The sequence below is a fragment of the Lethenteron reissneri genome, chromosome 65, assembly GCF_015708825.2.
Source record: "Lethenteron reissneri isolate LAM-NWPU_2019-01 chromosome 65, ASM1570882v1, whole genome shotgun sequence".
NCBI lineage: Eukaryota > Metazoa > Chordata > Hyperoartia > Petromyzontiformes > Petromyzontidae > Lethenteron > Lethenteron reissneri.
Window position 1 is genome coordinate 7664753 of NC_083843.1, and position 11241 is coordinate 7675993.

General features: G+C 47.9%; 1 protein-coding gene across 1 annotated transcript in view; it reads right to left on the reverse strand.

Annotated features, from left to right (window-relative positions):
• Positions 1 to 4517, reverse strand: part of LOC133359592 (E3 ubiquitin/ISG15 ligase TRIM25-like) — a 62953-nt gene extending 58436 nt beyond the window's left edge. The window contains exons 1-3 of the mRNA XM_061578045.1: positions 3657 to 4517; positions 3292 to 3387; positions 2233 to 2466 (exon numbers count right to left, since the gene is read on the reverse strand). Coding sequence (XP_061434029.1) covers positions 2233 to 2466; positions 3292 to 3387; positions 3657 to 4244 — 918 coding nt within the window. The 5' untranslated portion in view covers positions 4245 to 4517. The remainder of the gene's footprint in view (positions 1 to 2232; positions 2467 to 3291; positions 3388 to 3656) is intronic.
• Between the last annotated feature and the right edge of the window lie 6724 nt (positions 4518 to 11241).

Sequence of the window (11241 nt, forward strand, 5' to 3'; positions counted from 1 at the left end):
CCCGACGCCTTTCTTTTCAATGATGAGAGCCTGCATGGGCCTAACGGACCCGCGGTCTGTGAGCGGATTCTACGAGCCATTGGCGGCACGGTAGGCCACGACGACGCTGTGCACTGTCAGCGCAGTGCGGCTGCCCGAGACCCCGGCACGGGGTGCATTGCGGCGTGCGCGTCGTGAAATGAGTTTCTCTTTGAGGCCAATAAGACCATCGTCGACGCCGGCCCCGTCGAACAGCTTCCCAATGTGTTCCGCCTCACCAATGAGCAAGTCGCCGAGCAGTGCACCCTGCCAGAGCATCTCGTTGAACGGCACGTCTCCGTGCTGCGCGTGAACGACGTCCGGTACCATCTCAATCCGGATCTCGTGCCCGACATCAACAATGTCGTCCTGTGCTCGACCTGTGCGAAGGATCCGGCCGATCACGACTTCAGCCTCTACAACGGGCACGACTGTGGTCGGTGGGGGTCGCTGCCCAAAGTAAACAGCACGACGCTCAACGCGATTTTACCCGCCCGAACCTTCAATATTGACATCTTGATAAGGGCCAGCCACTCAACGGGTAACGCCATTTGTTTCATGCAAGACGGTCCTGTCGAGGTGGCCAACGTGCTGCCCCGGGTTTCTCCGGTGCAACGCCCGCAGGTGACCTTTCTCGGGCCGCGCGACGCCTGGCGGAAGGCGCAGGCTCGTTTCCGCGACATGTACAACATCGACGTCACCGGAGCGTACCAGTGGCTCGAGTTCTGGACCGGGGTCAAGCATCCGCGATTTGACGGCATTACCATCGACAATTCTTCCGAAATGCGCCGACGCCTGGACGAGGAGGGTGCCGCCATCGAGAACGACGCAATCTGCAATGACGATGTTGACGTCGCTGCAATGAATGCGCACGTCGACGATGACGACGTCAACAACGACGTGCCAGAGTCGCCGGCCAGCAACACGGGCTGTGACCTTGTTCACGTGGCGGTCTTGCCCAAACAATCTCTCCTACATAATTCACCCCGATGACAAAAATGCCGGAGATCGTGTTCCCCCTCCTATCACGGTGGTTTCACGCGGCGAAGACCCAATCGTCGAGTGGGACGAGAACGACGTCCTCATTTCGGCGGTTTTCGCGTCTTTGTTCCTTCTGGACAAGGGATTGTCCAAGGGCACGTTGCGGCCAAATATACATTCGACGAAATGGCGAATGGACATTGGCAAAAACGGCATGTGGCAACCACGCGCGGGACCACAGGCTCGCAAGCCACTCGTCCCGCACGGGAAACGGTCGCAGCCGGAGGAGCCAACGCCGCAAGAGTCTGCTGTGGCGGTGAAGCGGAGACCAAGCCCACCTCCTCCCGGCGTCACTCCACGTTGTCTGCGCCCTGTCTCGGTCGAACACGTTGTCTTCGTTCCGGGGTACGGAAGGCTGTTCCCGAACGATTTCCGCTGCTTACAACCTGGCCAGTGGTTGAACGACACCATCATCAACCTGTTCGGGCAGTTCTACTGCCTGCCGCGAGCGGCATACGTCCACCTGTTCAACACGTTCCTGTACACACATTTCTTGGCGGGCCATCTCGACGACTTGAATTGCGTCTTTGATGGCGTGTCTTCCAGGCCGGTGTGGATCATACCGATCCACTACCAGTCGCACTGGCAGATCTTGGTCATTGTCAACGCCACGTGCCCACCAAGGTCGACTGCCATGCTGTTAGACTCAATGGCTGCGTGCGGGCAGTCGCGCAACGACAAAAACATTGCTGCCTTCGCCAGCACGGTGGTGGACTGGGTCGTGCGCGCCGAATCGGTGAGCACGCCGGTGGCGATCACCACCGTGGCAATCACCACGGTGCTTGTGCCGCAACAACCGAACGGCTACGACTGCGGCGTCTACGCCCTGCTCAACATCATGCACCTGGTGCGCCATTACGACAACATCGTGGCCGTTCAAGGACCAGGTCAGGTGGATTGGCGCGCGTGGTACACGCAGGAGGCGGCGTCACAGCACAGGCGCGACCTGCTGCAACAGCTACATGAACTTAAAGACCTACACCAATAAATCAACAATCATCATCTGATGCAATAGTAACAGCTACAACTTCCAACACGACTACGGTATCCAACACGGATCGCACGAATGCGCTGTCCAACCAAGTTCCTACCTGCCTACTCCGAAGGAACGTGTTAAAAAGCAACGAATATACGCGAACTGGGGCACTTGCCCTGGCTCCGTGAGTGCTCTACCTGCAGGAACGTGAGCGAGTCCCTCTCCTCCTGCAGAGCGCGCAGGCGCGTGGCTGCTGCCTGGAGGTCGCTGATCTCACGTTTGTAATGAGCGATGTTCTCCTTGATCTGGGACAGCAGCTCACGCCCCTTCACGTCCACGCGATCCAGAGCTGCCTTCTCGTCTTCATCCAGCGTCGCCCTCATACGGGTGAACTCGCCTGAGATGCGAGCCTTGGTCTGGACCATGAAATCCTGCAAGGGGGCATGCGATAGATTCTATCAATTCATATACCATGCTGTGAAGACCAAAGTCATGTATGTGACTTTACCGATGGGATGTGTACATTTTTTCTCATTATATTTATAGAGGCAGAAATATGATGGAGACGTTTTATCTGCTTATATGTTTTTGTAACTAATATTCTCAACGTTTTTTGTGTAAATTATGAATATCACCAGCTGATCTGATGTCCAGCATTACAATGGATACTTCTGTATGCGAATGCACAAACAGGCTCATAGCAATTTCGTTGAAGACATATCACAAGTAGATACATTTACGTAATTATACTTTCCAATAAAATGTACGTCACTAAGATGTAATCACGTTTACATCACTATTCGTGAAAAATATATTTAAAATGTTTGAAAGTCAGACTCTATGTTATGTCTGCTTGATAGTTGGGTGCGTCTCATGAGAGCAAAATTGTTTTTGCGTGTTTATTCTAGCCTTTATCAGCTGATTCATTTTCATTTCATCTTAACTCGTTTAATTCCTAGTTTATAATTCAATGCAGTCGTTGCTCCATACTGTGTTATTTTCTCTCTCATTGCAAGTCATTCGAGTTAACCTGTGAAGTGCTGTGCAGTCTCACGAGATATGAACGTTTTTTTACATATATACACGTTTAATGTGTTTTCTCACTTATATTTCAAGCACCCATAGCCATAATTATGCAATATCCTGCACAGTTATTACACACTGACTCAAGACTATCAAAATTTACTTGAATCTACGGAATTGTCCTCACAAGGAGAGAGTCACAGACTCCACGCAGGGTGGAGGTAACAGGGTACCTGCACGGCCTTGCGAGTGGCCTTCATCCGTCCCACGGACGTCTCTGCCTTCTTCATCTTCTCCTCCACCGCTCGCGTCTCTGCTCCGACTCCATTCTGTAAGAGACGAGGCCCCAAAGGAGACTCAAATTCCTATGTGGCTCCCTCTCAGCCCCACTCCACACGGAGCCCTCCACAGTGATCGTTCTATAACTGCCCACCAGAAAAGAGTCCGCGGAAGTCAGCTTGAAAGAAAAAAGAGCGTGGAGAGAGAATCATCCCACCATTATGGTTTTGATTTAATTAAATGTCGTAGCACTTTATGGGCTCAGGTCATGGTATTGTTCGCTCCTGAGTGACTCCAACTCAACCTACGCGGGCCTCACCTTCCGTATCTGATGCTCATCCTCCAGTGTGATGAACTTATGACCCGCGTGGTCTCCTGCGATGGTGCAATCCCTGCAAACGAGGCTGAGGTCTTGCTTGCAGTATAACTTGAGCTCCTCGTTGTGCCTCTTGCACTTGCGTTCTTCAGGGTTCACGTCTGGTGAAACCAGGACGTGATCTTTAAACTTCGTATTTTCCAGGTGAGGCACGAGGTGTTCCCTGCAAAAGGACGTCTCACACCTGAGGCAGGTCTTCACTGCAAGCGTCTTGCCTTTTGGGCAGTTGTCACAGAAAACAACACTATCAGCAGCAATAGCAGCCATGGTCTCAGTCACTCGCAGCTGCTCTATGAGGTTGGCGATTGTCACGTTCCTGGTCAGCTGGGGTCGTCGAGGGAAGGTCTTGCGGCACTGCGGGCAGCAGTAGGAGTCTGTCTCCTTCCAGGCGTCCTCCAAGCAATGGAGGCAGAACGAGTGGCCGCAGCTCAACGTGGAGGGGCAGTCAAACGTGTCCAGGCAGATGGAGCAGATCAACTCACGGTCCATGTTCTCAGAGGTAGCTGCACTTGACATTACCCGAGGATGCATCCAAAGTAGTTTCTTCGTGTGGCTCAGAAAATATATTTCAACAAAACTATTTATCTTAATAATATCGTGAGATGTTTATTACCATTGACGAGGTGTGTTCTGTTCAGGAGACGCGGTGTGAGCAGCTCAACCCGCGGAGACGAACAACGAAATGAATTTGACTTCACCTGCAGTTAAGTTATAAATATCTCGAGACACGCCCTGTAATGTTCCACAAGGCTGCCGGGCTCACCTGTGTAGACGTGGCGTTACAGTCACGCACTGTGTTAGCTCAAACTGCGTTTTGTGTTTAGTTTGTTGTCCTTCCCCTGCACTTCCGATTAGCATTGTTGGCTAAGTACGTTGTGGAAGAAGTTCAACAAACATACATAGCTTTGACCGGTCTCAAGTGACGTAATATTTGTACAAACAAAACCCAGCAGCAGCATCAGCTAGGGACACAGCGATAATGGTTTGTCCCACAGGCCGGCCAGGTTGGTGAATGTATGTATGTTGAACATCTTTCACACCATGAATAGCCAAACGTGCAAATCAGAGGTGCAGGGGAAGGAGAGGACTCGCGACCAGTTCAATTATCGCTATCCTATATTGACGACGTGCTGGTTATGCAACATCATCATTGTCTAACAGCATGTGCTTTACAAGCATTGGGGACTGTCAATAGACAATGGTCAGACGACATAAGGCAGGTTAATTTTGAATTAAGAGCAGTTTAAGAACTCCAAAATAATATTTAAGCGAACCTGAAGTTCATCAAAACACAAAAAACAAGACGATGTTTACGCAAAATGCAGCACACCAAATGTGCAAAGTTAGGGGAAGTTGATATCATGACAATTGCTCATGTCCTGAGATTTTTCAATCAACATGTGACAAATTATACCGCAGCAAAGTCACAACGTTATCGCCCCTACACCCCGGTAATTCAACTGATTATATGTCCCTTCCTTAGCTGACCTCATAGGCCAACCTCTGTACTTTGTAACATCTGACAAATGAATAACCCTGACACCCCGCACAGAATAATGGCCCATGGCATCCAAGAATGATCATACTCGCATACGATAACTAATGGGTTGCTACATAGAAAAATACCTTTGGTTCTTTAAATCCAAACAAACTGAACTTCACCCAGCTACCTGATGTGAACTGCTGATCATGACTTGCTCCTGATATCTGAACCAGTCTTTCCTGTACACAAACAAGCACACATTGAGTCATCAGCAGTTTAAGAGGTTGAACGCATCAATCAGTCAGCTTGTAGACAAAGATCTCCACTTACAGCCTCATCTCGGCCTTGCACCCATCATATTGCTTTATTACCCTTTTCATCCCTGAGCCAGCTGTGTACTTTGTACCATTGCAACACTTTATATACCCTGCCACATAGTATAGGACACACATCTTTGACATTATACTCTTTGGTTTTTTCAGTAAAGTCACATAGGTAAAACAATTAATAAAATGAAATAAATGAAAACAACTAAATTAAGGCTGTGCCTTTTTTCACCTGATGAGGGAGGCTTGTGTTGCCTCCGAAACGTCGTAATTTAATTTAGTTGTTTTCATTTATTTTATTAATTATTTTACCTACGTGACTTTACCATTAAAAACAAAGAGTATGAATCATTGCAGTCACGAAAGCTTCAAATCTAGAATCTTTGACATTAAACAACTTGCAGACTCGTGCGTGACAAGGAATGGGATAAAATATGGAGAAACTCGTTTGGTTTCTCAAAATCAGAGCACAACCAATCACACTTCGGATTTTATTTAATTTCGCTCCTCGACCAAGCTTTGCACACTGGTTCGTTGTAGCAAACGGTTTATGCTCACGCTAGCTCTCACTATTAGTCTATGACAATAGATTCATGGCACTAAAACGAATGAGCTGCTACATAGAGAAATGTGTTTGTTTGTTTAAACCCAAACAAACTGAACTTAACTCGGCTACTTGATGTGAACTGCTGTCCGTGACTTGCTACTGACATCTGAACCGTTCGTTCCTGGACACAAACAAGCACATATATTTAGGCATATGCACGTAAAGATGTTCGTTTATCATTCTCCTTGTTCTGGTGAGGGTTGTGGCGGCAGCATGTTGAGTAGGGCAGTCCAGACCTCCCTTGCCCTGGCAATAGACTCTAACTCTTCCTGGAGAATTCTCAGGCATTCCCAGGTCAGCCGAGCGACATAGTCCTGACAGCATGTCCTAGGCTGGCCACTGGGGCTTCGCCCAGTGGGACGTGCCCGGTAGAGTTCCAGGGGGAATCTATTGGGAGGCATCCTTACCAGGTGCCTGAATCACCTCAACTGCCTCACCTCGATCCAGAGGAGCAGCGACTCGACTCTGAGGCTCTCCCGGATTACCGAGCTCTTCACCCGATCATGGAGAGGGAGCCTGGCAACTCTGCTGAGAAACCTAATTTTGGCCCCTTATACCCGTGATATCATCCTTTCTGTCATTAGCGAAAGCTTATGACCATAGGTGAGGGTGGGAATGTAGATTGACCTGTAAACCGTGAGCTTTGTTTGAGAACTCAGCTTCTGCTTCACTACCACAGAATGGTAAGGTGCCCGCAACACTGCAGATGCTGCACCAATCCGCCTTCCGATCTCCCTCTCCCACTTACCATCACTCGTGAAAGAGACCCCGAGGTACTTAAACTCTTCGACTAAGGGCAGCTGTTCCCCCATCACCTGGAGAGAACAATCCACTATCTTCCGGGAGTGAACCATGACCTCAGATTTGGAGGTGCTGATCCTCATCCCAACCGCGTCACACTCGGCATCAACTAGTTCAAGTGCACACTGGAAATCACAGACTGACGAGGCAAAGAGGACAACATCATCTGAAAAAAGCAGCAACGCCATGTCCATGTGTCTGTACTGGATACCTTCCATACCTCTGCTGCACCATGATATCCTGTCCATCAAAATCACAAACAGGAGTGGAGACAAGAAGCACGCTTGGCAGAGTCTAACACCCACAGTGAACGACTTTGATTTAACACCAAGAATACAGACACAACTCTCACTCCGGGAATAAAGGGACCAGATAATGCACAAAAGCTGCACTGGTACATCATACTTCCCCAGCCCCTCCCACAAGACATTGCGGGGAACATGGTCAGGTGCTTTCTGCAAGCTTACAAAGCAGAAGTAAACTGGAGAAGCATACTCCCATGACCCCTCAAATATATGTGAGAGGAAAAAGAGCTGGTCCATTGTTCCACGACCATGACAGAATCCACAGTGTTCCTCTTGAATTTAAGGCTGGACTACCTTTCCAGCACTCTGGCAAAGGCTTTACCTGGGATGCTGAGGAGTGTGATTCCTTCATGATGGATCTGAGAGGAGTGCATGTCCACCGGGTTGAGGGGCTCCTCAAAGTGTTCCTCTACCTCTCGACCATCTTCTTAGTTCAGGTAAATGTTACGCCACCCTTACTGAAAAGAGTCTGGGCCACGTCCATCAACCCTTGCAAAGGTGTCAGATGGTTTGCAAGAACATCTTTGAGGCTGCCCAAGAGTCCCTCTCCATGGCCTCTCCAAACTCCTCCCACATTTAGCCTTTCACTTCATTAACTGCGACTGCTACCACCCTCTTTGCAAGCCGGTACCTCTCAATCAAGTCTTCTGCCAAATGTTCCCAGACAATCCGCACTCATCATTTGGGCCTTCGATGTCTATCTGGTTAGTGCCCCAAGCATTGGATCCAATTTATCACCAGGTTGTGATCAAAATGACAGCTCTGCCCATCTATTCACCTGACCGTCCAGAACATATGGCCTTAGGTCCAATTATACAACTATAAAGTCAATCATTGACCCTCAGCCCAAGGTGCTCTGGTACCAAGTACACTTAGGAGCATCCTTGTGTTCATACATGGTGTTTGTTATTGACATTCCGTGACTAGCACATAATTCCAATAACAACTCACCATTCAGGTTTAGATCAGGATGGCCATTTCTTCCAGGCACGCCTTTCCAGGTATCTCCATCATTTCCCAAGCATTGAAGTTCCCCAGTAAGAACAAGGAGTCGGTAGGCGGCGCTCTGTCGTGCATTGCACCCACGGTCTCCAAGAAGGCCAAATACTCTGAATTGCTCTTTGGTGCATAAGTACAGACAACAGTCAGAGTTTTCCTTGCTGAGACCCAAAGTCTCAATGTGACGACCCTCTCATGCACTGGGACAAACTCCAACTGAAACGCACCCGGTTTGTAAGTATCCCCTCACCCGCTGGGGGCCTCTCACCAGGGGTTGCTCTGGAAAGAGAGACCACCCACGGTTGGGAAGTTTGGTTTCAGTACCAATGCTGTGTGTGGAGGTGAAACCGATGGAATCTAGTTGGTTTCTTTACACCTTCTCCACCAGCTCTGGCTCCTTCCCCCCAGTGATGTGATATTTCACGTCTCAATAGCGAGTGTCCATCGCCAAGGTCCAGTTCGTCTGAGACCATCCCTCTCCCTGCCTTACTGGCATCACACCCGCCCCTCACCCTTCATCCTGCAGATGGTGCGCCCACAGGATGTCGCCATGTAGCCATATGGGGCTTGGCTCGACCAGGTTACTTGCCGGCTAACACCAACCCCAGGATTGGCTTCAGGGGGGAGGCCCGTTATACCTTGTCTGGGTGAGGTTTTCTGATTTTTGTATTTTTTTACCATTAATGACGGACATTTTTATTATTTGGACCGTTATTTGTCTGGAACCTCCTCCAGACCTGTTTTCCAAGGGAGACCCTACCAGGAGTACAATACTCCAGGCGACAATGCTCTGAGGGTCATTGTAAAAAACAAACCCCACCACAATGACAAACCCCACCACCATGATAAGGCGTAAAAAATGTTTAACATGTTAATCGTCAGCTTTTAGACTTAGCCCACCACTTATCTCAGCCTCACCCCAATCATAAAAGTGCTTAATTATACCCTTTCCTTCACCCACCCAGCTATGTTGTTTGCACCATTGCAACACTTGATATACCCTGACATACAGCACAGGAAACTCATTTGGTTTATCAAAAACAGACCACAACCAATCACATTCCGGATTGTATTTCTTCTTCGCTCCTCGACCAAGCTCTGTCCTTTGCTTCATTGTGCCAAACGATTTACACTCACGCCAACTCGCAATACAAGTCTCTAGCATTAACTAATTCGCAGATTAATTTCTTTCAATGAATGAAAATACAATTTTGAGAAACTTGCACGGTTTCTCAAAACCAGACCACAACCAATCACAACTCCACCGCCTTTGTGGATGAAGTGGATGAGCGCATTGTGAACCCACCAGCTTCCAGGCCACAGCCGACATCAGTAGTGACTGACATTAGAAATGGTCGTAGCCAGTTTAACATGTAGTAGGAGGCTTTCACGACCAAAATTGTTCGTAATATTTTTTTGAGTTAGATCGTGTAAATATAAATGTGTAATTAACCCCCCACCACCTGAAACAGCCAATTGGCAATTAGTTACTACTTCAGCTCACCGTTTGTTTGTCTAAGAGTAAATTCACAACATTTACAATTTGAGTACTCTGACGTTTCACTGGTAATTACATCCAGCACTCGCTCTTCCTCCATCAAACTGCACTGACCATCGTACAGTGTGGTGAAGTATGGCCAGATAACCCCCAGGACTATCACAGCATACGAAGCTTGATAGAACCTGTCTGAGTAGTCTACTGTTGCTGGACAATTGGTACTTATGGGCGGCATCTCGAGATGTGCGCTGTAGCAATTGTGATGTAATGGAACACCTGGGGCGATTTCCAGAAAGACCAATAATTCATCCTATGTTAAAAAAACTCAACGAAGAATTCTGGATGACGCGGGGCTTTCACTGGAATTGATCAGAGCCAATCGAATTGCCGCTGATTACAATGTCTTTGTGGGTTAATCGTGATATGGACATATTGGTGGTACACCGGTGTAGCATAACACACCAGTGCTCATGAAACTGTTTAAAATCTAAATTTGAATTAGCAAATCTGTGTATCCTTCTTTAATTGACACTGTCGTCAAGTTTGACGTGATTCGAAGGTTGATTCAGTCTACTGAGACTTAATTTTCTTTTAAAGGTCAATATGCATCATTGATTTCGGTCCGGGGCACACGAGTTTTTGGGCTGACGAGGAGGGCGAGCACCTGGAGCAACAGCAATAGCAGCAGCTTTCTTGCGTTGCCTTACGCGCCTGAGGTGGGACTGCAGCATCATCTTCGTCATTGTCTTGAACTGCCGATGCCACAGTTCGCCAAGAAAATATTCCGGAAACGAATCGATGAACCGTCTGACCAAGTCTAGGCCACGAGTGAAATGTGCCTTTGGATCACGGAGCAGCCAATCGTCATCACGGCCACAGACGATAAAGCTTCGTGTTCAGCTGCTTATAATATTCGTTTTTCGACTGCTTTAACATAACAATAACTATATTTCGATTTAAAGCTTTTGTGACTGCAGGGATTCATCTTCTTGGTTCTTTCGGTAAAGTCACGTAGAATGGAAGTAATAAAATAATAAAAATAAAACATAATAAAATAATTCTCACGACGTTTCGGCCACAACGCAAGCAGCCGTCCTCAGGTGAAGAATGAAACACCACCAAGCTTGGAGCGTATATTTAAGCTGGGTTGGAGGGGGGGAGGTGAGAAGAAGAGAGCCTAGACAAAATAATTTGTATATCAAATATGCAAATATTGATATGCTAATTATTTTGTCTAATCTCTCTTCTTATCACCTCCCCCCTCCAACCGAGCTTAAATATATGCTCCAAGCTTGGTGGTGTTTCATTTTTCACCTGAGGACGGCTGCTTGCGTTGTGGCCGAAACGTCGTGAGAATTATTTTATTATGTTTTATTTTTATTATTTTATTACTTCCCTTCTACGTGACTTTACCGAAAGAACCAAGAAGATAACGAGAACTAATTTTGATGCACCAAGCAAGATTTTCTGACTGGGGTTCCCAATCTACTGCAGTTTAAAACTCTGAAA